We start from the raw sequence: 26,378 nt of genomic DNA, 5'->3' as shown, positions 1-26,378 counted from the left end.
CACGCAAAGGAGAAAAACATTGCTTAAAGTATGTCTATTAAACTTTCGCTACAGATCATTTAAAATTCGAGTCTTTTCTTTTTAAGTATATTGTATTTTTATTGCATTTAAACAGGTTTCTCTGATTTTGTCCTTGCAATTACCAGGTAGTTAACTTAGCACATTTATTGCAGAACAACTGCATTAGGCTACATTTGTATTTCCATATATACAATTAATAGCTGAGTGGATGTTGCCTTATAGTGTGTTTTTGTTTTTGTATATTCTCATTTCCTGTCAAACATACTTTTGACCACTACAGAACTATTGTAGTGCAAAAACTATCTTGATATTCCTGAAAATTTTGCATTAAAAAAAGATTTAAAACTAATAATAACAACAATAATAAAAGATACAAAGCAATCAGAATGGATCCATGGCTTTACTTTGAAGGAAATGAGAAAATAAAGACTTACATCCTTGGTTCAGATAGTTTCTTTCACAAGTGTTCACCCTCAAGCAAAAACAGTACATTCAAGTGAGGGACCAAAAAACAAAAAAGATAGAAAAAAAAAAAAGATAAAATAAAAACAAAGATTTACTTTCCCCAGGCAGGATTTTAACAGAGAACATCAGCAGTGAACAGTGAACAAGATGCCATTAAACGTGTTCTATCCAATGCCACTCAGTGAGTCAGTGACCTAATACGCAGTTTAAAATCAGATCCATCATAAAAATATATTAATTTATTTCCTTTGACACCTTTTGAATATAAATATATAATTTTAAATGTAATAAAGTAGAACATGCATCAACCACTTGTAACAAGAGTGCCTCAAATAGTGTACATACACCAGTAGCTACAGGAAAACCAATGCGCTTAGTTTGACATGAGATACAGGAGTAACTAAAAAAGGATTAAAACATTTATGACAGCATGTGGACACAGTGCTGCAGATCAAACTGGTTGACACAGAAATGCAGCAAAAAGAAAAAAAAAAAAAAGTTCCAACATGTAACAGGCAGCATCATTTCAAAAAGGCACTTTCTTGATGCAAAGAAGCCTCCAGTCCCATCACCCAGAAAACAAACATGAATGGCTGCAGTCCTCAACATTCTTCATCGTTCCTTTCCACGTCTCGAAGCGTGAGCCAGGTCACTCCGGGACAGTAGCAGCTGCGCTCTCCGTTTTGCCGTGCATGTCCTGATCGATTCTGCAGACAGATTTAGTGGTCATTAAAACTGTACAAAATCTGTAACACCATCAAAATGGGATTTTTTGGTGTCAGGATTATTTCTATACACAGGAATGTATAAAAATGATCAGACTCACTGGACCAATTTGCCCAATTTAAAAAAATGTAAAACACTAAAATATATACAAATCCCAATTTGTATATATTATATATACATGTATATATAATTTGTATATATGCAACTTCTTAAAATGTCTGATCAGTACAAAGATCAGTACCAGCTGTATCGTAACAAGTTTCCTGTTTCCATTGAAAAGTGAAAAATTTCTACTTTGGCTTCTACTTTAGCAGTAAAAATATATTTAATATTGCCAGAAAAGCATTTGTCTTGCTGAATACCATTTCTTCCTGAGTGGTCATTGTTGAATCAACAATAAGCAGAATATTAAGACTGAAAGAGGTGGCAATTACCAAAAGTCAGCAGGCAGCGGGAAAGCAGTGACTCATGCAAAGAGCTGTGAGAGTGAACAAACCGTGTGTTCAGTGAGAGCCAGTTACTAAACCATGTGAGGACACGGCTGCAGTGCAACCAAAAAACCACAGTGACTAAGGCGAGCTACTTCCTTACTGACCCCATTCATTTGTACACGCGAACAAACTTACCAAACATCAACCTCCTCAAAATATGAGCCTGTTTTTCACAAGATAAATGCGAGTAAGTGCAACTTAATGCCCTGGCTTTTTTTTTTTACCTCAACAAGCAGCAACACATTCAGCTTCCTCGAAACCTTATCTTCATATAGCTTGTGAAGTTATGACTTGTGACAGCTAGTATAAGCTGTGAGCAAGCACGCTCTGCAGCTTTAAAAAACAAACAAAACTATAAAGTGCTGAAAACAATTTTAAGGTAGCTGATATACTTTGAGGTAATAAATGTAAACACAATAGTTTTTTGGGGATGATCTCCACAAAAGTGGCTCAGAAAATATTTAGTTGGTTAAATAATCACCAAGTCACCTATTTTTTGGAGACCAAAAAAAAATGTACTCTCAATCTGTTAATTAGGAAGGTAAATCCTGAATCAAATCAGATGAACATGTGGGGCATTGAAGAGGAAAGCTGTTGATTCGGGACAAGCAGTAACTGGAAATCATCCAACTATGAAAATGCAGAAGAAAGTTAGGTGTCTTGGTGCATTTCTGAAAGCCAACTCATCATTTCTCTGTTAGTTTTATAATGCAGAAGATGCGGAAACTGACCCTGGGTGAAAGTGCATATACCTTTTACGGCTTTTCCTATTTTTTTCCTCGTCAAACCTTAAGAAGGGGGCAGGGAAATCGGGTTAGGCAGAAGAAGAAACACACAGCCGACAGCAACCACAGATTCAAAAGAGAAAAACATTTTACTGAGGTTCACTGAGTCAAGATGAGTTATTTGTGCTGCCTTTTTAAATGCCGTGACAATACAAGATTTGTCACATGCAGAGACTCAAAGATGAAGACAGTATGAGTAATTTGTAGTGCAGCTCAAAAATTATGCGTATTAGCAAAGAAATGAAGATTACAATATTTAACAGCGGCTTATAGAATACTTACAAAACAATTACTTAAGCTTTGTATACACTGGAAGCAATATGTAGTGATGTGACAACATTTTGCCATCGTAACATTGAATCATGCATATATAATAATAATAATAATAATAATAATAATAATGATAATAATGCTTATGGGCTTTGTACAGTATCTCCTGTTTAATGACGCAGTGTTCACATTTAGGTCAGTGGGACACAGCTAACTTACGGCCTACCCTTACCATGGAGGAAAACGACAATAATGCAACACAGACATCAGTGCTACAAAAAAGCTTTTTTTATGTGATCAGAGCGCCTAAATCAAAATTCTGACGTTGATATGTCACATACTTACTGTTTGATACAATCTGGTATGGACACATACTCCATTGGAACCAGTTCAGCAAGGTCTGACAAGCTGTACACGTACTTGATTTTCTGACTAAATTTGGAGCTGTGGAAAAAAAAAAAAAAAAAATCAGAAACAGTTAGAATAAAGAGACTACACCACGAATGTCTTTGATTTTTAATTACCTTTTTAACATTACAGTTACCTTATGAAAGGTTTGGTGAGTGCCAGCAGGGTGCGAATAAACCAAGAGGGGTGTACGATTATCAAGGATTTCAGGTTCTTCCGTAGCCTGTACAGAAGAGTGAGGACAGGTGTTACCATCTGATGCCTATTTGTCTGAAGTGACCCAAATATCTACGTTCTCATATTGTCTGTCTTTTAAAAACCAGTGTTCCAAGTTGTGCAACTCGCTCACCTCCTATCAATCTGCTGATAGCACTTTCTAAGCCAGCCAACAGTTGGCATCTTCTTCCGAGATGTCGCCCCGTTTAAATACACAATCATATAGTTCTCAGCAACCAAAAGCTCCAGTGTGCCAATGACGTACCTGAAACAAGAATATCCCATCAGACACAGCTCTCTAAAATGCGTGATGAAACTAAATTTCAAATAAAAACTCACTTGAATAAATTCTCCATGATGTATCTGTAATTTGGCTGATTGCTCTCCGGCATAAAGCACACAGCAAACACAATTATGGCATTCAAACCGTCTCCATAGTAACCTGCAATGAGAGATTCAAATGCCACAAAGTAATTTTTTAATATTAAAAAGCTTTGACAGGAAAAAAAAAAAAAGGAATTCATACTGTGAATACACACAGTGATTGAATCATGTCAAAAGTGTAATACAGTATATTCATCCTGCATTCATCCGCTGCTGCCTCCAAAGAACCGATCGAGTAAAATATGAGCCAATCATAACATTTTTTCTGGCTTACTGTGTCTATAACATCAATTAGCATGGCATTTGTTCTTTGCTCTGGTGGGAGGAGCCAGACTATGGCTTTGATTGTGTCATCACTGGATTTAACCGTTAATGAAGCCATAATCTTGTGAATCAACGTTTTGTAAAAGTGCAACCTGTGTGATGAAAGCTTTTTAAGCCTCAAGCTGGGGCAGATATACCTAAGTGTCTTTGTTGTCAGATTTCACTGATGACTCTATAAATGTAGTTTTCATGTCCTGGCTGCTGCTGAAATTAAGATTAGGAATCACTCAGAATTTATTTACAGAGGGCCTTAAAAATAAGACTTCTAATAAGTACAGTGAGCTGCTGCCAAATTGTATGTAAAGTTTCAAGACTTGCTACTAGAGGTACTTCAGTGGTACTGACCTCCATGGCTGATGACTCTCTTGTAAGGTTCAATGGCCTTCATGTCCACTCTGTGCTCCTGGTCTCCAATACGAAGCATCTTCCAGCGTCGACTGTCTTCCCTCTCCTCAGAGGCCGAATACTCGTGAACTGACTCCACGCCCTTCTGTAGTAGTTCTGTGGGTTTTGGCTTAGGAAGATCATCTGAAGGAGAAGAGGCAAGTTAAACTAACAGCTTGAATGCTGCAAACTTAGCACGTGATTCAAATCAGATTCTTTTTGATCAAATGTGATGCAATTTTGAGATCACTTGATAATTTGTATTTTAACTTTCAAATCATATGCACATTTATTTCCTTGCTTTAATCTTGTGTATCTTGAGGGATGTTCTTTCTCTGAATCAACACCAACATTCACATCCTCAATTCCATATGCCCACTTCACTTTTTCTGGGGAGAAAATTCATAATTTCCTGTGGGAAAGCAAAAGCAAAACACACTGCTACTGTAGAGTGCTGCATTTGCTCAAATGCCCAAGGATGTCTGAGGATCGTTTGTAAGATTTACAGTATAGCTGCATGTTGTGCAGGATGTCAAGTTCATCATGACGCAGACATCAAGGAAAGTACTCACATGATCACATGATATCAAGCATGCAACAAGCAAATCAAAACTTATCAAACCGTGAGATGAAATCAAACGGACAAACTTGAGTGTGTTTGTGTGAAGAGGACCAAAATCTTCTCAATTTAATTTAATTCTAATTGTCTGGTCTCATGTCTTGTCTGATTTTGGAACAATATAACTTAATACAAGTTTAATTTAAGTTTTATGCTTAAGGCATTTACTCTTTTATTACTGTGTTAAGCAACTGTGACAAATCAATTTTCGTACAGAGATCAATGAAGTTTTCTTGTTCCAGTAGTCATTCTCTGAAATTTCAATGCTTTTAAATTGTCTCACTGAATAACTGATAATCAAACAGGACAAAATGGCCAACAATTTCACCATTAAGTGATAACCTGCTATTGTTTACTCAAACAGGAACAATTGAAAGAAAGGGGGAGGGGAATCAAATATATTAAGTAAAAATGAAAGGGTCTGAAATATGGTGGGGAGGAACAAAACAAACCAAACAAAAAACCAAACAAAAAAAAAAATCTTGATTTGTTTGAACAATAAAAGACAGCTGTCCAAAAGACCTTACCACCAGGAAGAGAGAAACCTGTTGCTGTTCTGCAGCCTGTTTCCAGGCAGAGAATGGAAACAATTCTTCCAAGTGAAAAAGAGGAAGGCAGCAGTGTGGAAACAAAAAACAACAAAGCATATTTTAACCACAATGCAGGCAGTCAGCTGCCTAAGCAAACCTGTAAAACATACAGGAAGAAAAATGCACATGGACACAAGAACCCAGAAATTAAAAAAAAAAAAAAAAGACTGGAAAGCTTCTGTTTGTTGTGAAAATAATATCCTAATTAGGCCTGATCTAAAAGACGATGTTTAACATCTGCCTTTAAATAAGCAAAGTGAAAAAAATGAGGGTTAAAGGTTACCAAGTACCAGACCAATATTTTTAATTAGTCTTTGCATTATATAAAATTCCTACCTTCCCATTCAAATTCATTGCTGTTGTCCGAAGGCGTGTCCATGTCACTGAGGTCTAGCTCTGTGCTTTCATCCAGCTCGTCAGAGAGAAGAGAACCTTCACTGCGGTCAAGAGTGAGACTGATGTCTGGAGCTGCAAGTTTTTTCTTAGTCTTCTTGCCATGGTTCACTGTGTAGCCTAGGGTAGGATGCCAAATCAATAATGATTATACAGTCTACTGTGAGAACAGCTTATTGAAAGGTTCAAGCTTTTTCAGGTCAGAGATAACACAGTGATTACATGTGGTGAGCAGTTCTCTTCTGGTGCGTCTCTTGTTTAAGTAGGGATTGGTATCATGGGTTGGTAGGAAGAGCCATTTTAACCTAAGGCATAGGCAGTATTCTTGTTGGTACTTATTTTAATGTGTGTGTGCATCATATGCTGTAATACTAAAAGCTATGGAATAACTTTTTGCTGAAAATAAACTGTTCAAAGATCATTTTCAACTAAAAATGAATGCAGGGCTTTTTATTTTGACAGTATTTTCAATGTGCAGTCTTACTAGTTTTCTTTATAAAAGAAATGATAAAAACTTTCTACTGCTAATACCAAGAATTCTCTTTTTAAAATTGTTATTTAAAGACAAAAACAGAAAAGAAGATTTAATAATTTGTGGAGGGAAAATATCCAATAATAGTTAGAAATATGCAATAAAATATGCTGTGTTGGGAAATTCTTTTTTGAATCTGGCTCAAAGCAATTAATCCATGTATTCATACTGGGGAAATTAAACTACTGTAATGCTCTATTTGGCAGATTATCCAAATCATCAGTAGCTTGTTCAGAATGCAGCCAGAACCTATACACATACTCAGAAGTTTGAACACATTACCCCAACTTTGAAGTCATTTTATCTGCCCCAGTTCAGTACAGAATTACCTTTAAAATCCTTCTATTAGTGCATAAAGCCCTCAATGGTTTGGCTCAACAGTAGATCTCTGACTTCCTCAGTATCTATAACCCAATTAGACCTCTCAGCCCATCAGGTGCAGACATTTTAATGGTTCAAAGAATTAGTGCCAAGTGTGCTGAGGGTGCTTTTAGTTGCTGTGGTCCTGTTTTGTGGAAAAAGCTGACTTGAGGCAATTACAACTTTGTTTACATTCAATAACAAATTCAAAAACATTTTATTCTTCTTCTTGAGGCTTACAATTAATAACTGTGTGTTTCTGTGTGTGTGTGTGTGTGTGTGTGTGTGTGTGTGTGTGTGTGTGTGTGTGTGTGTGTGTGTGTGTGTGTGTGTGTGTGTGTAAATGGTAAATGGACTGGTCCTCATATAGCACTTTTCTACTCTGAGCACTCAAACCGCTTTACACATCTTACCTCATTCAACCATTCACACAAGCATCTAACATTCACACACATTCATACTTCAATGGATGCATCAGGAATATTTGGTATGCAGATGGAGCACATGGGGATTGAACCACCAACCATCTGATTAGTAGGTTATCCTGCTCTAACACCTGGCCGTAGCTCAGCACACAGTGTGTGAGTGTGTGTTAACTTGTATTTCTTTGTCAAATTTTTTTGTTTTCATCTTTTATAACATTGAGTTTACATGTCATGAAATGTGCTATATGAATAAAATTGAAATTGACATTAACAATAACAATGTTTATATACTAATAACAAAAAGGAAATCTCTTTTCCAATTTTCTATAACAATAAAAGCAGAACTGACAATGCCAGAGATAATGAGTACTAAAGTATTTAAACAGCTCCAGAGCCAGTTTAATACTGTGCTTTGGTACGTCACAGAGCTTGTTTATGAAAAAACACTCATGTGAAGCTTGACTACTATAGAAATGAAGTGCCACTTTCAACATTTACAGTCTTTTTAAAATGGAAATTTTGGTTTCAGTGAACATCATTCCACTGCAGCTTGGCAAAGAAAAGAATACCTGAGAGGATTTTGTACTAAAAAGACCATCTCAAGCTTAGACTCCTCAGACCAGTTTCAGCTGAATGCACATGAATGGAAGAGCAACCAGTATCTCTCTTAACTTCCATATGGATATGTGCATTTTAAAATGCAAAAACTTTGTTGTTTAGTGTTCTGTTTGTGACTGTAGCAATGCAAAAGAACAATATTGTGTTTTCATTACCAGGGTTTCCTGCTTCAGAAGCTCCTGCAAAAAGCTCATCTTCAAGCTCCTCTTCCTCTGGGAGGGGCCTAACATTCATACAAAAGATAATGATACATTCAGCGGGTTCACGGTTAATGGGACTTTGAAAAACCCAAACATGTGACGCAAAGCTATGAAGCATGATTTAAGTGTGATTGACACAGTACCGTGGAAAGTCCTCATCCTGCCACTCTTCCTTAAGTTCAACTCCTTCCATTCTGAGGCGGGCTTCTGTTGTGGCAACTGACTCTTGACGCTCAAGGCTGGGAATGAAAAGGGGAAAAAAGGTTGAACAATCTGTTATGGTTAACAATCTAACTGCTCAATTGTTGTCTTGCACTCGAAAATGTATCAAGATCAGGAGGAGGGCAAGCAGAGATTATCTGTGAAATCCAAACGTGTAATTGGGCATCTTAAAACAATGACTTTTTTAGTCTTAAAATGATTAAGGGGAAAATGCAGAAGCACTCCTGATGTGCTGAAAGTAAGGCAATTTTTGTCCTTGGGCTAATACATCATCAATTAAAATCTTCAAAAAGTCAGTGTATAATAGGTACACTTGGCTACACAAAAGCACATGAGCATACACTGTACGAATAATGAAGGAAGAACATCTGCCATAATAACTGGATTTATTCGAAACAAATCAATTCGATTTTAAATTATTAAACTGACAAGGAATTTTACTTAAGCTATACTAATGTAAAAGGTACCAAAAAAACACAGTCCTCTAATACTCAAAATGCTGCCAACTTACAGAATCAATATACATTTACAGGTCTGCAGGTCCAAAACAGGGTTGGCATTTTTGAGTAATTTTTGACCCCAAGAACTGTAAGGAGATGAAAAATATCTTTGACCCTTACAATGAAGGCACCAGAGCCTCTAAGTATTGATTCACCCATCAATATTACTAATAATTGCAAAACTAAAATCTTCTTTACATGTCACTACTATGCAGTGTCACATTCATGTTTACTAAAGGAAAAAAAATTATCTTTATCTATTCATTACCAACAAAGTAGAGCAACTGTAGCAATTGGCTTTTAATGATTAAAGCAACCTAAAAGGAAGCTTATCCTCATTGCCTGCGTTTTCAATTAATAAAATGTCTTAACATGAGACAAAAGTAATCATATGAAATACATGTTTGAAAATCAGTGGGGGATGGTTCAACTATGGAAAACTTTAAAGATGGAATGCTAATTTGTTTAAATAAAGCTCAAGGCAAAATTAAATGTGTTACCAGTTAAATGAGAAGTCATTTTTTGTCTTCATAACTTCAACATAAATGAAACAAATACAAGATTATTATAAGATTATCGTTGCATCTACATTTATTTTTGCTGCGTTTTTTTTTCCTGTTTTAGTTATGTGAAAGGTTTAAGTCTGTTACTATTCTTTATTAGCTTTATAGCTCCCTCCAATTAATATTCACAATACTTCCAATAAAATGGCTGATCAAGCGTTAAAAAATACAGCCCTCAGAGGTGTAGAGCAAAGTGCACTAATATCTATAAGTAGAGAAAACTATCAATTTCACATCTTAACCAGTTCAGAAGTTAGACAAACCTTTGTATATGAACGGTTTGGCTAAACTGAAACAGCTTTTTCTGAACTTAAGATCTCCAAAGTAATCTAATGGTCCTGAATTAGTTTCGGGATGGCTGGGTTCCAACAGTTTCTGGCAAGATGTTGAAAACAAATATTTTTAGAGCACAATACGAGTGCTACAAAGATGCAGATGAACTCTGAGGTTAAATGATGACATTTTTGGAAGTTGACTCCTGGACAAGCAATTTTCAAGATTACTGCAAAAAAATTGTACTTATAGGTGTGTGTTTTTAATTATTTTTTAAAAATAGTTTAGAAATGTTTTAGAGCTCGAGTATCCACACCATGTCAAGTTGCTTATTTTTTGCTGCACAAAAGACTTTACTGACAAATATCTAATAAGAGAAGTGGAATGAAGACGCAGGAGTGATTGGCTCCCAGTAAACAATATGTATTGACAAAAATGGTTAAGGATAGGTTGCTTGTCAATTCTGAAATCCATACCTTTGACACATCCTCCTGAAGAGGACCAGTGTTGTGCTAAAAAGTGACTGCCAATTTCTCTGTGTTCTTTTTTATGCATCTAATATCTTTACTTAAGTTGATGAACAGGCTGTCATGAGCAGAATTTAAAAAAGGGGGTTATATATAAAATAAAGTAATGACCTGGTTGTATGATTCTGCAATATTGTACCTACTCTGTGTTCTATATTATAACCAACCCAGCCAGTCAGCCAATTAAAAAAGCTTTAAAGAAATGTTACATTTGTTGCAATTCCCCCTTCCCTCTTGAAAATTGAATTTTTAATGTCAACGAGACTTTCTACCAGAATAAATAAAAGGATATATAAAAGTCACTCTGCCAAAAACTGATTTCAGCTTCTACTTTATGACAGGGATACTTTTCTGGCTGAAAATGGCTTGTTATCATCCATGAGAGACATGTATGAGATACATTTCACAGACTGTAGGCCATGATACAACGCTCTTTGGCCTATCCCAACTGACACAGGTCGTTACACTGCGCTATAACCAACACAAAGGCAGACACACAAACACAGTCACATGTACACCTACGTCCACTTTAGAACCACCGACAAAAGTATCGTTTGACTCTGGGAGTGACTAAACCATATCTGTGCTAATGTTTTCATAGTTTGCTTCTATGTAAGGAAAACACAAAAATGTCCAAATACACACCTTCCAGTGGCTCCAGCTGGTGAGCGTGACTGGGGAACGCTCACCGGGGTAGAGCTTTTTCCTCGTTGTTTCTGCACATTGTCTGGAGTCTTCCTTTCCTGTGGCGTACCGCTTGTTTTGGTTAGACTGTCTTGAAACTCCTCTTCGCCCTTTTCTGCAGCAGAAGCTGTGCTATTTTGCAATTCGTCTGTTTCCTCGTCATCGCCTTCTCCCGATACACCGGATGATGACGGGCTGGACGTCTGTCTGTTTCCCAAATCCTCAAGAGTCCCCCTGGGTGTGACAGTATCTGGGCTGCTATTGTTCAAATTCATATCACTTACACCCTTCAGCACCGCTTCACTCTCAATCACATCCGATGCCATAAGTTTCTCCGGTTGTCCCGGTGGTACAGCAGATCAGAGTTAAAGAGTCCGACCGTGAAATGCTTTAATCACCGTTCAGCTCCTTGACCAAATCAACCAGAAAGAAAAATCTGACTTACACAACTTCTTTGGAAGTTTGTGGCTAACAGGATAGCTCTCGTCTGCTGTACAGCTAGCCCAGAGACGTGGCGCTAGCAGCTAGCTATGCCAACTAACAGCATATCTCATTAACCAAACAGTGTCAAATATCACGCTAAGTCTACAGATAGTCACCTTTTCTAAATGCGTCACGGTGTTAACTCAAGAGTCCTATAGAGTTCTAGCTTTGCAGGAGCATAGGTGCGCAGTTATCCCACTTATCAGTTTCCTTCCTTCCTTCCTCCAAGTCCAGAGGGCTCTCCGGTGGACGTAACACATTCAGTCAGGCTAGCTTTGGAGCTAGCAAAGTTTAGCCACGACAAAACAAGCTTTGTATTCCAATTAACGCCGTCTATGAGCTAAAAAAGAAATATTTCGGCAGTTATCAACTACAGCTCAACGTAAGGACAGTCTTTTCTTGGACCCATGTTAAATACAAAGACTACTTCCTTTTAATTTGCCGACACACGAGCCTCGGCTACTAAACGGCAGAAGTTAACTGTTTGCTAACAACGCCTAGCTCTATCATAGTGTATATGCATACAGTTTATGGTCAGCGGAGTTGCCAGTTGTGTTTCCTGCAGGTTCTTCGGCATAAACGACCCAGTTCGTGGTTACGTGTAAAATTTATGAATTTATTTTTTATGTGCAAGCACACAAAAGCACGCTAAATTTAATTAAAATGTCATTTTGGTGCACTGTAAGCTTTTCTTTTAACTGGCCCGCTGTGACCACGAGTTACATAATGATATTCTATTTTCAAAACTGAAACTTCTTTTTGGGTGTCCCACATAAAATAAAGTTAGTAAAATGTAGATAAAAAGTATGCAATAATAATGATAAAAAACAAAACAACGTAATATACCTAAAGAGTTATTGGCTCAGACTGCTCTGGTCCGTGGAAAACGAGCAAATCTGGCACCCCTAATAGCAACAGTCCTTCCATGAGCCGCAGAAGCGTCTCTACCCTAGCAAGCTTCACTGCCCTCTGCTGATACTGGAAACAGAAATGACACGGTATAGACTACACAGTCTGGTTCACACACGTCTCTAATCCAGCTCTGTTGTCCAAACTGTATTTTTTGCTTTCATCTTGCTACCCATTAGTGATTTGTGCAGCAGTGGGTTAAAGGTTAAAAACCGCAACGTGTTGATTTCGTGTAATGATTTATACTAGGAATCGCACTGTTCTCTCTTACAGTGGGAAGTAACTGCTAGTTAGTCAGTCAAGCCAAAGTATTTTTATTTTTTACTTTTTATTTTTATTCAATTTATTTAATAAGCATTAATGAGACTGTGTCTGAAAAGGTAACACTGTAAAAAGAGTTTGTGTTATGATAGATTTCATTACATTGGGGCAGTAACATTTATACCTAATCTAGCTAATAATCTCTTAGCTAATAAGGTTACACAAATAAGTAACTCTGAGCGCAATTCATTTTTAAAAAGATATGTAATCGGATTATAGTCACTTCGTCAGTGATTACTTGATTATCCTTTCAGTAAATATTTAAAATATGACTTTTTTCATCATTACCAATGAAATAATGAAGCTGTTGAAGTGCATACTTGTGACTTGTCTAGTATAGTAGGCCTCTGTTTTTGCAAGGCTAATTTGGTTTGACTAACTGTAAATGCTGAATATGCAAAGTTCTTCTGTTTGCATAGAAAAGAAAAGCATTATTGTGTAAGTCAAATTTTTGAAGCTCTATCCATCTCTTTCAAAGAAATTCAAAGTTCATGGATTTAGTTATTAACTACATGAAATAATGTCACTTGAGGTCAGTAGCTGACTATATTGCAAAGTAAACTGAACCAGTCCCGTGTATAATGCAATGGCATTGGTATTTTAGAAGCCCTGTCTGTTTTATCAGCTTTCTACCTTCTACATATTTAATGACTTTAAAAAACAAAAATTGGGTGCACAAGTTTGAATTTGAATTTATTTTACTCTTTCTTGGCAAGGAGTTCATTTAAATTGGTTGGTTTCCTGGCACTGACCCAGCTTTCAAGTGTAGTCCACAAATTTTCAATAGAGTTTTGGTCAGAGCCTTGGAAAGGTCATACCACTTGCTTTATCCATTCCAAAACCAGCTTTGATGCATGCTTTGGATCATTGTCCTGTTAGAACACCCAACTGTGTCCACGTTTCAACAATCAACAGTTGTTGATTTGAGATGAAGCTGAAGAATTTTGAGGTAGTCCTCCTGCATTATTTCTTTCACTTTGTGCAATGTACCAGTGCTACTGATAGCAAAACAATCCTAGAACATGACGATATCACCACCAAGTTTGACAGCTGGTTCAGTGTTATTAGGTTTGAAAGTTTCACTTTTATTGTGAAACTCAAACATAGCTCTTTACTGTGATCACATAGCTCAATCTTTTTGGTCAGATAGTGTTTCTCCAGACTTTTCTCCAGAAGGCATTTGGCTTGTCCATGTGGGCAGCTGTAAATTTCAGTCAAGCTGAAAGGTGTTGATTTTGGAGCAGAGGCTCCCTTCTTGGTCAGCACCGTCACAGGCTGGAGTTTTGTTTGTTCTTGGGTTGTTCTTGAACATCCTAACATATTTCCTCTTATCTGAGGGTGACAGTTTGGGCACTTCTTCTAGATTTTGGCAAAGTGGTGACACATCCAAAGAACCTGCACTGCACTTGTTTAAACTGATGACTTTGGAGTCTGCAGTTGCTTAGAAAGGTCCCCAAGACCTTTGCAGCTTATGTAAATCTACAACTTTCCTTCTTCACTGAGCTCCTTAGACATTCCCATTTTAAAAGTGTTGTTCGGTCCAATTAGTGCTGTCAAAGAAACCCTTTTTATGCTGGTGATGAGAAATTAGCAGTTGTAGTCAACTGTGATCACTAATGAGAACCTTCAGCACCATTTATTTAAAAAATAAATTAAAAATACAATTAAAAATGAAGTTTATGTATATGTTAAGAGTCTGTATGTATACTTTTGGCTGTGTGGATTAGAGAAAATCCAAACTATATTCAAACTTGTGCACCCAGTACTTGTTTGTTAAAGTCATTAAAGATGCATACTGTACAATCAGTTCACCTGGGAAAAAGATCAGTTCAAAGAAATAATTTAAAGATGTTATTGTATTAACATAATTAAAAAATCGAAAACTATTACAAATTAAAAAAAAATACAATCTTTTAATTATTCATGACATATAATAGAAACAATATGTGGTTTCTACCAGCAGAATTCCAGTCTTTACAGTAGTCATTGAATATTTATTGGCAGCTCTAGCCTCAGTAACCAACATTTACCACTAGGTGGAGGCAAATGCTTACTTAAATGTTGTAGTTTAGGGGGACGCCTTTATTGATTAAAATCTGCCATGAACTGTGCAACATCCAAATTAGGCAAAGTCTGAGATTTATTCAGAAGTAACTGACAGCTGCAGCCACAATTACAAGGCCCTTTCCATAATATTTTCCAAATTAAAAAACAAATTAGGAAAGACATACGAATTGAGGAATAATTACATTAGTGAACAGCATGTACATATTTTTGAAAATAGTTAATTTCAGTAGAATATAATTTCAGTCACACCTAGGGGTGGTTTTATTTATAGGCATTGCTGGTCAGTTGGCACTTTTGGAGCATATTAGCTACATCGGAAATAATATATATATATTTTTTTAGATATATTATTTTTACAAGAAAAGAAAAAACAACTCTGAGTATAATATAATGATGCAGCCCGATTAATACCTCCTCTGTGTGCAGCGGATCATTCACTGTAATTTCTAATTAACACTTTGCTATTTACTCTGCTGGATCATTAGGCCTCATCACAAAAGGATAATCCAGTCAAATTGAGAGTTTATGCTTCCCTTTCACCTTCCAACATGGCACTACATGCTAATAAGGCAAGTTGAAATTATCTAACAAATTAAGACAAATGTTGGCTGTTTAGCCAAGGAAAATATACTGAGCCAAGGAATACCAATTTATCTTAAATATTTATAAATGATGTGATGACTTTTTATTTTTTTTATAATTTTCTTCTGGAAATATTTTTAGGAAATCCAAATGCTGTGGATTTGTGTTGCACTCTCTTTTTTTTGGTATATCTTTTTCTTCAATATACAGTTAAGTACCAGGAAGCAGGCATTCAGAGTAGAGTAGGTCCACCGGAGCCCAGCATTGGGTTAAAACAGTAAAATCTAAAACAGCATTGTCTGATGGATAATATGTCAGGACTAGTCCTCCTTTTAAAAGTAATACACAAACTTGGGATCTGCAGCAGACCCCGCCTTTCATCCTGAAAGGATGGGATGAATGTTAGGATCAGAAATGCAGGCTGTATCCTATTTGTGAAGCAGAATCATTAGGAAGGTTCTCCGACCAATTTCCATAAGTGGGGTAGCGGGAAGTATTTAGGCTACTCGAAGTATATCACTAATGAGAAAAGACAAAAAGGATTCATGTGCATGTTTTATGCAATCTCTTTTTGGGTGTAGATGAATAATTATTTATGATTGCAAAGCCTAAAAGGGAGGCAAGAAGATAGCAACTGCAAAGAGACTGGTAAAAAATTTAAAGAGGAAGTTAAATGAATATTTAAGGGAAGATGAAATATTTAATGGAAACAAATGAGCAAAACATTTAAAACAGCATGATAAATAGTAGAGACTGCTATTAAAATGGCCCCCATAATTTGTGCTATTTGCTACAGTAGCCGCAAGGTCTCAGTCGCACTTGTAATGGTGTGAACCGAGGACTCTGACAATTGTTTTCACCGTGCCAGTCAGTGTACGAGGACTCTGTGTCTGTAACCCTGAGATGACCTCCTGTCTGAGAAATATTAGCCTTTGATTCATCGTAGTTTGTATTGATGCCACGAGGAAGAAACATTTTATGTTTTATTGACTGTCTTCGCGTTGAGGTTATGGTTTAAAAAAACACAATTGTCTGAATTTGGTTCCAGATAATTTCTCAAGAGATATTTTCCGAAAAGAAGTTTTCAGTCATTCTTTTAGTCTGACACTCACCTGCATACATCAAAAGAAAAAAAAAGAGATCCAAAGTATGTACCAGCACGCATTCATTTGTTTTCCAAATGTGAAAATAATTAAATCAGCAAACAAATAATTATTCAAGTCAATGAGAACAATTATCTCAAAGACGCCTCTGAGACTTGGATGTGCATACTGAACTGATTAATTATCTTGCTGAAGCTAATTGAGTGGAGCTAGATCTTTGACTGCTTTCCCTCAATATGCCTCCCTTTTGATCACGTGAGGAATATCGTGTGCACCATGCAAAATGTGGTCGAGAAATGCCCCAGTAAATGCCAAGGTGTAATGGCATAGTAATGGCAGTTTAAGAACTATGTTTAGTATTTTGCAGATCTCCTGCTCTACAGCTGCATGACATTATTCCTCTATGGTTCATAAGGAAAAAAGCTAAAAATGTCCGTGAATAGAAAAAAAAAGCATGCACACCTCTTATGAATTTTAAGTTTCACCACATATTCAAATTTTTTATTAAACTGCCCCTTAAATTTATTATAATCGCAGCAAGCGTTCTCACCTGCGCTCATCTGTCCAAGTTTAACTTTGTCAGGGTAGCTGTGTCATGCCCTTACTAACCTGTGGGCAGACTATTACTTACTTCTGAGCCAGACAGAGATCATTACCTCTGTGAATGATGGCAAGGCAGCCCGAGCCCAACAGCTTTATTTCCCAGCTCAACTCGGCGGACGCAAGCCATCACATCCTGTTAACAATTCCATGGCTCCACCATAAAGATAAGCTCTCTCAATCAGCTCCATCTGTCTCAGTCGCCGCTGAAGGGCCATCAGTCATCACTACCCGGGAACGGAGCCCTCCTCATTCACTTGTGATTGACACTATTTAGATGATTCAGCTAGAATCACCAGGCTGTTTATTTCCTCTGTGGAGCAGCGTGGTGTTTTCTGATTAAGGGAGTACATTAAATATTTATTTTTGATATCAGCATATTCAGGTTTATGTAATCAGTCTTTTCTCTCTGAGCTAATATTGGCCCTTTTCATGTGGAATTTGACCAAAACGAATTAAGTCAGAGGCTTTGACATTTTAATCAGAGTGACCACAGGAAGCAAATTGCCGCTGTCAAACCACATGAAGGTCGTTTGAGTTGTTAAGAATCTGCTTGCCGTAACATTTAATCTGTATATTCTAATGATTCTTTTACATGTGGGAGGTGGTTGATATTTTATGTATAAGCACACATTCTATTCAAGGCCCTTTATTCTATTAACCTGCATATCTTTATTAGATCCTTTCTAAGATAATTCCTGTATGGCTTAGCCTTTGATAAATATGCTTTTAGGTCTACCTAATTAATCCATTCCGCTGTGATTTTCTTCACTTGTCACCCACTCTTTAACCTCGTAGCGAAGGAACAGACTCTTCCTCCTCAAATTAAAGGTCCTCTGAGATGCTGTACATGTGTGAGCTAATGATGTAGCGCGCTGTACAACCCGATATCTCATCTTAAGGGCCTCATTGAAATGTTTTGAGTAAAAATGAATTGCGTGACCTCACTGTTGTGGAGTGTGGATATATTCCAAGCAAACATGTTTAAGTTTGTTGTGTCTGAATTAAGCGATGATTCAAACTTTTTTGTTTTTAGTTTAAATCTTTTAATAGTAATATAGTTTCAATATAATAAAACTATTATAATTTTATGCACATATTTCCTTTGTGACTATATCCTCAGTATCCTTCAGTTCACAAATGATTTGTACCTATTATTTTTAAACCGGGATTTCTCGTATGTTATTAATTATTAATGCAACTTTACATTAATTTGAATGTCAGTATACACGGCTACTTTTGAATTCGTGTGGGCACAAAGCATTGGCATGGTGTTGAGACAGCATTTTTGAGAAGGACGCAGGAGAATAGACCTCCACTAGCTAAGTCTACTTTTACAAAATTAATTAAAGCAATTCAGCATTTTTAAATGTACTACTCAATTTTACCTTTTCCTGCCAGCATTAATAGACTTTCCAGTCATGCGGTCAAGGGAACATTCATAGATATAATGAATGGGATAAGGTGATCAGCATGTAGACTCTTGGCCATTTCATAACGAAATCTGCTAAGCAAGAAAAAGAACAGCTGCACTCCTAATTAAAATACAGTGTGTGTGTCTTTTCTTCTTTAATATGTTATATTTTTAGAGAAAAATGCCATACTGTCATTTACAATTTAAGTATGTTAGAAACTCAAATATGGTGTTTTAACCAGATATAACCTGTTAATGTAAAATGTTACAATGGGGCCAAACAGGGGATGTGGTTTAAAATGTCACTATAGGAGTTAGAGTTACTGGCTCCAACTAGTATCTGTTCCAGGAAGCTTGGTGCTTAAACAGCACCTTTACAAGTAGTAAGTATAGTCTTTACACATCTAGGACAAATGTTGTCAGGAAGAAGCTGCTAAGCTTCTTGTGCACTCGGCAACCACAGGATCTTAACAAAAGATTTTATTATTGTTTTATTTCGGTGGGAACTAAACTGACAGCATGGTGGTGTAGTGGGTCACACTGTTGCCTCAAAGGAGGAAGGTCTGGCAGAATTCACCAGCCAGCTCTTTCCCAGCTCCTCTCCTCTGTGTGCAGCTTCCACGTTCTCTGTGTACTCTCTCCGGGTTCTCTGTCTTCCTCTCACAGTCCAAACACATGCTTGTTAGGTTAATTGGTGATTCTCAATTGGTTGTAGTTGGGAATGTGTTATGTGTCTCTATTTGTTATCCAGCATGTACCCCAGCTCTCACCCTATGACACCCAGGATAGGCTCAAGCATTAGTGGAAGAAAAGAGATAAAAATAGATGGAAATTTGTACAGAAAAAGCTAGAAGGCAGGTTGCTTTCCTCTAACAAACTACAAAGAATATTATTTATTTATAGATTTATATTATATCATTTGCAGTGTGCCATTTAAGGTTAAGTTAGATAAGTTAGATTAGGTGATAATATTTACTCTTATAGGAATATTGGGTAGATCTGGTACACTGCACATCAGGCTAAAACACTATTTATATAATAACAGTGAATTTTTAATTGAGTTAGGTTCAGTGAGGACACTTGTCTTAAAGATCGACACACAACTTCTACTTCTAACTGTAAGAGTTATAATATTATTTGGGAAAAACAGAGTTCTGATGCTTGCCTAATATGTCAAACAACCAGTACATTCACTGTCAAAATGCCAAGACTATTTCAAAATCAGAGCCTGATCAACCCCTCAGCCAACACAAAACTCTTTGAAGCACATTTTTAATTTAGCGTGTCACAAATACCTACCGGTAACTGTCAGTACGTGCATCTTACATCCACCGCGTGATGAGAAAAAACAAAACTTATAATTGCTCTTACTGTCACTTTTTCACGATAAATGTTTAAGTTTCCATCCACGCAAAACAATAAATACTGTGCACAAAAGCTTCCCTTTTCGCTTTCTGGCTTCAAGCAAAGAATTTATTCACTATTACAGCCAAACAGCGTAACTACAAGAATACTTTTCCTTGTCTTTTAAAAAGATGAAATATTTTCTCTGCTGTGTAATTCTCCTCTCTGTATTTCGAGAGATACTGACCTAAAAAGGTTGATCAAAGACTGTTGGAACTCCACAGCCTGCAGCAACCAATAAATTGGTCCATTCGATGTTTTGCACTGACAAATTATTCTCCAGAGTACTAACATTCTTGGTAGCAACTCAATTAGCAAGAGACAGATGTAGCAAGAATTCACATTTATGTTTCATAGACATTTCAATATTTTATTATTTCAGTGCATGTTGGCACGGACTCTTTTATGTCATAGAAATGATAACTGTTTGCTAATTCTCACATGAAGCGATGGTTGTTTTGGTTGCTTATTGCAGATTTGTAGGGAAGCTGCACTTTGTCTAAAAGCCTCGAGGCTTTCGCACAATGTTGGAATGGCCTTGAGCATCCATATGTTTTAGTTTAACTGTTAAAAGCCAATATATTTTTTATTGTAGCTCGGGGTGGGGGCAGATCCCACTCACTGTCAATGTAAAGAGAAATGTCGCCAAAAGTAAAGAGGAGAAATGACACACTTTTCATTCGAACCATTAGTGATGCATATATATTTTAATTTCACAAGTGAATTCGGAGCATCTCAGTCTAACATGTGAAATGATGGGTGAATTAAAATATTATCACATTATTCAGGTAAGAAGATATACAAAGCACTTATTCACTGATTATGAAATTACTGAAAACAATACCCCCCCTCGCCAGAAAACAGATTTGCCATTCATCTGATCTCCTTTGCACAAGGGAATATGCACTATCATTAATATGCGTGGGTCCCCCTTGTCTGTGTTTGGGCATTTGATATTAACCCTCAGAATCACTGGTGACCTATCACACAAAACCATATGGTTAACAATGAGTGATCTTCCTGCTGTTCAAGCGTCATTTACCCTGAGCTTTCCTGCACGATTCAATGAAGACAGGTGAAAGCATTAGGAGTTGTGTTCAGCTCACAGATTGTAGAGATTTAGATGAACTGTATCTTATTTTTATCTATACGCACCATTTGAACATTTGATTTAGCTCTTGGATGCTCTGTGGATTACGGAGCATCAGCAACATAAATATCTGATTATACTCATGTTTTGAAAATCAAACACTGGGGATTACCACCTTATGTCCCAGGAACTGAATCCAGTGAGGTATGATGTACCAATAATGCATCTTCACACATACAAATACCACCAAAACAAGCTGAGTGCATGAGCTGCAAAACACATGGCACGCTTTCTGCTATGCAAATATGAAATTGAACCAGAGCACAGAGCAGCATTATAGTCTCACTGTACATTTGCAGAGAACATTTGAGAATACCAGACTGCATAATTAACTTCCAATTGAAAAGTTCCCTCAAGTCAATCCTCTGCTTTATTAACAAAGTAATGAAGCTATTTTTTAATTGGCCATTTCTTTGTAAACCAAATTAAATAAAATGACAAGGGACAAGTTGCTGAAGCTTATGATGTCTGGTCTTCTTTAGTTTTGTATTTATGTTTTTGTATAGCTGATTTTTTTTTTCTTTTGATGGAAAGCATCTAACATGCACTGACGTGGGATTATTGATAAATTCTGTGCATACTTGTATATCCATTTACTACAAGGTAGTGCTTTTAGTGAATGTATGAAAACAAAATACCAGTTTTTATATGTGTTAGATGAGATATTGTCTATAGAAAGATGTTATGTTATGTGTATGTGAGCAGAGATTTTTATTATAACAATTATATTTTTGTCTTTACAGGTACTGACCGAGATTTGTATGGTTTACAATGTAAGTATATCTTTATTAAACTCAATGAAAACTTAAGAAAATGTTACTGTGGATCTTTAGTTTACTACAGATGTTCAGTGGAGTGAATTACAACTAATTCTAATTCATCCAAATTTAAAATCAGTTTAGATATACTTACTAATTATTTATATCATTGTTTATTCTTTTCTTGTTTAATTTGAGATTTTTCATGTGTCCACATGCAGAAGAAGTCACCACTTTTTGTGTGAACATGCGTATTCCAATTATGTATTTTATGTAGTTTAGCTGGCTGCCTGCAAAATAGTAAAGAAGACATTGAGTGGTGTTCTAAAATATAATGTAGGGCTATGACAGTTGCAGAAACATAGCTGCAGTGCTCATAACAGTTTGAGATTGAGCTGAGTGTTTCATAATTTAGATCAAAGTTTAAAAAAAAAAAAAAAAAAAAAAAAAAGAAAGCACAACACGCCTTTGTGGCACTGCATGAAAATTTCTTGCAGCATAGCTTAAAGAAGACAACCAAAGGCTTGATGAGCAGCCGTGAGGACATCAAACAATTCTGCCTCCTACTGAAGAAATACTAGAGAATTTCTTTGGTAAGTGAGTCTGTGTTTTTGTTGGCAGAGATTTCAGAATCAGTGTTGCACTTAGCTGCAGGGAGGCACCAGTGGAGGACTACCTGGATAGCCTTCCTAACCACAGATATCACCCACAGTGGATCATTAGGATCGTGCCAAAGATGGATGGCTATTTTCTGCACGACTTGCTGGCCGCCACTGTAAGAGTAGGGCGCAGGCTTTCCTCTGGTCCCTTGGCCTGCGTGCTGACCTGCTCTTGGGTCTTAGTTAACATTCAGGGAGCCCTGACCTGAAAAGCAGGCTTGGCAGCGGAACCAAGGTCCCATCCTCCCCAAAGAAATTAGAGGTGGTAATCTTTCAGGAACAACTTGCTAACCTCCCAGACCATGTAACCACGGGATGCAGATAATTGCGCTGCTTGTGTTTTGCAACCCCTCTGTATCTCACTGTCGCTGGTAAATGGCAGGTTGTGTCCAATTTGTGTGTATTTGACAGCTGAGAATTGACAAACGATGGCTAGGGCCAAAAGAAGGTTACATTTAAACACAGCTCAGGTCAATGAGGTAGATGTCTGCATGCTAAATCACTGTCAGGGAAACTAATGATATAACATTATAACACAACAGACTGCGGTAAAAGATGAAGTGTGAGATGTCATATTGGTACTATAATCAACCAATGTCTGTTTCAACTGCACATTTATCTTGATTTTGCATAGACATTCACATATTCTAGTCATTGCTGAATGGAAACACTGAGGAATACATACAAATAGCTGTTTATGCAGGCGGATCCTTTTGCACCACACAAAACTATTGTGACATTATGGTTTCTCACTACAATATTATAACCTTGCCAGTTTTAATAATTACTATTTATGTTTTTTTCCCTGTAGTACTACTGGGACTATTCCAGTTTCAGTGTAATGGAAACACAAAACCGACTCTGTTAAGCATTAGAAACAAATATTTAATTCGCTGTGTCTAAGATGTCTTACACCTGCTGTAGCAATTTCAAAAACACACAGGAAGTCTGAATAATCAACACAGAAAGAGCTTTGGAACCGGCACGCGAGTTGTGGCATCTTGACAAGTCTTTAAGTAAGTCTTACAAGAACAAACACCCCTAGGCTCACTTGCTTCAGTGCTTAAGTCAAAACAGATACAGCCACAAGGCTGCCACGCAAATCAGAAAAAGATGTCCACTATTTTACAAAGAAATCCGAAGGGAAGGCAAAGTGCTCCCTGTTTTTAGCTAATGAAGAAATATTAATTTAGTCTTATGAATATGAGAAATGCAATTTTTATTTATGTTCTTCTTTTTACAAGTAACAATCATTGTGGCAGCTAATAATAAGCATTAGTAGAACCTAACTCCATGTAGCTGGAGGTTATGTGGACATGGAGTGTCCAGGAAGCTCAAGGACGGCCCAGACTCCCAGATTAAACAACATTCACTCTCTGTCAAATGCCTAGCTCCCAGAACTGCCAAGCCAGAGGAAAATGAGCCCCCACATGACCCTCGCTGTGGATGACAGGATAAAACACAAGACAGTTGTGCCTGAAGGAGACTCGGGATAACGAAATAATCTTTAATCTCTGTCCCTTCAAGGCACTTTCAACACCTGTTATTCTTGATGGCATTGTGAGAGAGGGCAGCTCACAGATTCATTTTAAGCCTGGTAATTATTACACTAATTATTCACTTCGGTGTGGGGTGATTACCAGTCCTCGTTCAGGTGAATACTCGTCCGCGTGTACACCAGCTGTGGCCGCAGCAGCTTGGTGGAACAGTTGTTCCACTCCTTTTTCCCTTGCAGATATTTGACCTTTTGTCATGTTTGCAATCTGTACTTTGGGGGACGGTGGGGGGGATGAGAGAAAAACAGCCAGAAACTTTTAATTGCTCAATAGAAACAGTAGTGAAAGGCACAGGGTTGGCCATCTGTTCAGCCCACATCTCTTTAGCAAAGAAACTTTCTATTTAAACAGGTTGCATGGTTTCCATTACCCCATATGATGAATATAGAATACTCCATGGGCATAAAAGGAGAGTTACTGCGGCGTTGTCCTGCGTAAGAATGAAACATTATTTCTCCTAAATTAATGAGTACTCATAGTATTTTTGCTCCATCTCTTTAATAATGAATGAATCAAGATATATTCTTTTCATTTAATGGGATGCATTTATAATCAGAGCTTGAAGGTCCAAAAGCCTTAAAGACAAATATTTCTGCTCTTTGACTAGATTTAATTCAATTAGTAGAAATACAACATCAAATACTATGCCTCCATTAACAGATCTTTCATGTTAAAAATGAGTATCATGAATATTGCATCTGTGATCATATGAAAACAGTTATTCTCTGATGCGTTTAGGTTTCAGAAAGAAACGCCACACCAGCAGGCCATTGTTTTAAAATGAAATGACACTTCACAAAATTTATAGAAAAAAGGGTGGCAATGAAATACTTTTGAATTTTCTGCCATTTGTATTCGTTAAGGTAAAGATGCACCATATTATTTGTCATCAAAACCAACAATGCATTTTTCTGCTCGTCAGTACTTTGTTGTTCCTGGTCTCCTATCTCCACTAAAAATGTAACTGTTAATTGAAATATTCACTTTCGTTTTTTAAAGTGTTTTCATGTAGAGAAACATCTGGCCACTGTATTTTTAAGATGAATAGATAGTATTAATTAGTTGCTTGGTTGTAGATCAGTGTATGTAGAAGTGATTTATCTAACCGAGAAGTTATTTAACATAAGAAGAATTGACTTTAAGTAAATTGCATTTCCTGTGTTTATCACAATCATTGTTGAAATTGTTGTCATTCCACCACTTCACATATGTGTTACACAGACATCATTTGTCATTCATTGTTTAGCTTAATCCTTTTATTACTTTGCAAAAGCACACAATTTCAAAACAGGAGATAACAAGCGTTATTACAGTACTGTGGTATTGTATGTTACTCTCCAGCTCTCCCAAAAAACAGGATCCATAGCTGTGAATCCTGTTGGCACACACACTAAATACAACATATCTCCATACAACCCACCCACACGTGCTGTGAAATGATCCGCACACCTTCGACTAACCTTCAAGAAACTCAAATGTCAAATCAAAGTCTTCTGAAGTTAGAAAAACCAGTAAAAAGAAATCCAATTCTTTTTTTCTAAAGGTCAGGTTTCACTGTCCCTGGAAGCACTGCTGAAATATAAATGCTCTGTAACGCCATTGTCTGCTCATTGCTATACACTCTAGACAATGTCAATTTTGTGGAAGTACTTGCAGATTAAGTCAGCCGGACGTCAAGGGCCCTTGAAGAAGCTGCTATCTTGTCGTGGCGAGGGGTCTGAAAGCCCTTGTCTATTACCAGAGACACCCCAAGGACAGATGTTTTAGGCTTAGGGGGGTGATAGAGAATAATAGCACATTAGATTCCTAATGTATCTTGGATGCAGGACTCAGGAGAGACAGAACTCCTGGGTAATCCAAATTCATTTCTCTCTCCCTCATTTCCTCCTTTCTTTCTTTCTTTTCTTCTTTCCATCCAGTGTTGAGTCCTCGCTGCCTCTTGAGGTGCTGAATCTTAGCCTGAAGCTACATGCTACACAGTCCATTCATCAAAACCATGACCCTCTTCAGTCAGGGACAGGATGCTATGGACTAATGAACTCAGTGCAAGGTATGAATGTATGCATGTCATGTTTTTGTACATAGGGGAGGGAATCTTTACTTATTTCAGACTATCATAACACATCAAACATACCAAACAGAAGAGCCTGGTCTGCCTGCTGTGCCCTAATGTCATTGATCTTGTTATGGGAGTGAAATTATTCAACTAAAAACAACCCTGAAAGGCTGAGTGTCATTGTAATATATCATGTGTGATATTGGCTTCAACAGGCAGTATACTTGGGAAATGGATGTATATGTTTGATTTAGGAGGAAAAGCACTTGCGGGGAAATACGTTTTGTCAGTCAATCTTTTGTCAAGATTTTCCTACAAGGCCTCGATCTCTGGTAA

General features: G+C 37.1%; 1 protein-coding gene and 1 long non-coding RNA gene across 7 annotated transcripts; one reads left to right on the top strand and one right to left on the bottom strand.

Moving 5' to 3' along the window:
• Positions 1–402: 402 nt before the first annotated feature.
• Positions 403–11,991, bottom strand: bnip2 (BCL2 interacting protein 2). Of its 6 annotated transcripts, none has more exons than XM_039615104.1 (12): positions 10,942–11,991; positions 8,355–8,450; positions 8,167–8,234; positions 6,020–6,196; positions 4,436–4,618; positions 3,722–3,824; positions 3,516–3,647; positions 3,303–3,389; positions 3,104–3,202; positions 2,435–2,491; positions 1,839–1,866; positions 403–1,193 (listed from the first exon to the last, which is right to left on the bottom strand). In XM_039615104.1, exons 1-11 carry the CDS (start codon positions 11,304–11,306, stop codon positions 1,854–1,856), a joined length of 1,380 nt encoding a protein of 459 aa, XP_039471038.1. In that variant the 5' UTR covers positions 11,307–11,991; the 3' UTR covers positions 403–1,193; positions 1,839–1,853. The 6 variants fall into 6 exon arrangements, with proteins under 6 accessions (XP_039471038.1, XP_039471039.1, XP_031603185.1 ...); XM_039615105.1 differs by having other exon boundaries at positions 2,456–2,491; XM_031747325.2 differs by lacking the exon at positions 1,839–1,866 and having other exon boundaries at positions 10,942–11,388; positions 11,580–11,991.
• A 322-nt stretch (positions 11,992–12,313) lies between these two features.
• On the top strand, positions 12,314–26,171 carry LOC120441156. Its single transcript, XR_005613836.1, has 4 exons — positions 12,314–12,461; positions 21,757–21,786; positions 22,269–22,364; positions 25,906–26,171. It is a non-coding gene; the product is annotated as an uncharacterized LOC120441156 (long non-coding RNA).
• The last annotated feature ends 207 nt before the right edge of the window (positions 26,172–26,378 follow it).

This window comes from Oreochromis aureus, linkage group 7, assembly GCF_013358895.1.
Source record: "Oreochromis aureus strain Israel breed Guangdong linkage group 7, ZZ_aureus, whole genome shotgun sequence".
NCBI classification, from domain to species: domain Eukaryota; kingdom Metazoa; phylum Chordata; class Actinopteri; order Cichliformes; family Cichlidae; genus Oreochromis; species Oreochromis aureus.
Note: the sequence above shows the minus strand (reverse complement) of the source record. Positions and strands in the feature narration are given on the sequence as shown.

Bases quoted from the DNA above. Each gene is read 5' to 3' on its own strand.
- bnip2 (XM_031747324.2), bottom strand. From the start codon at position 11,306: ATGGCATCGGATGTGATTGAGAGTGAAGCGGTGCTGAAGGGTGTAAGT. The intron at 4,619-6,019 runs GTAGGAATTTTA...CTTCTCCTTCAG, and splicing joins CAATGAATTTGAATGGGAAG to ATGATCTTCCTAAGCCAAAA. The intron at 3,648-3,721 runs GTGAGTTTTTAT...TTCTTGTTTCAG, and splicing joins ATCATGGAGAATTTATTCAA to GTACGTCATTGGCACACTGG.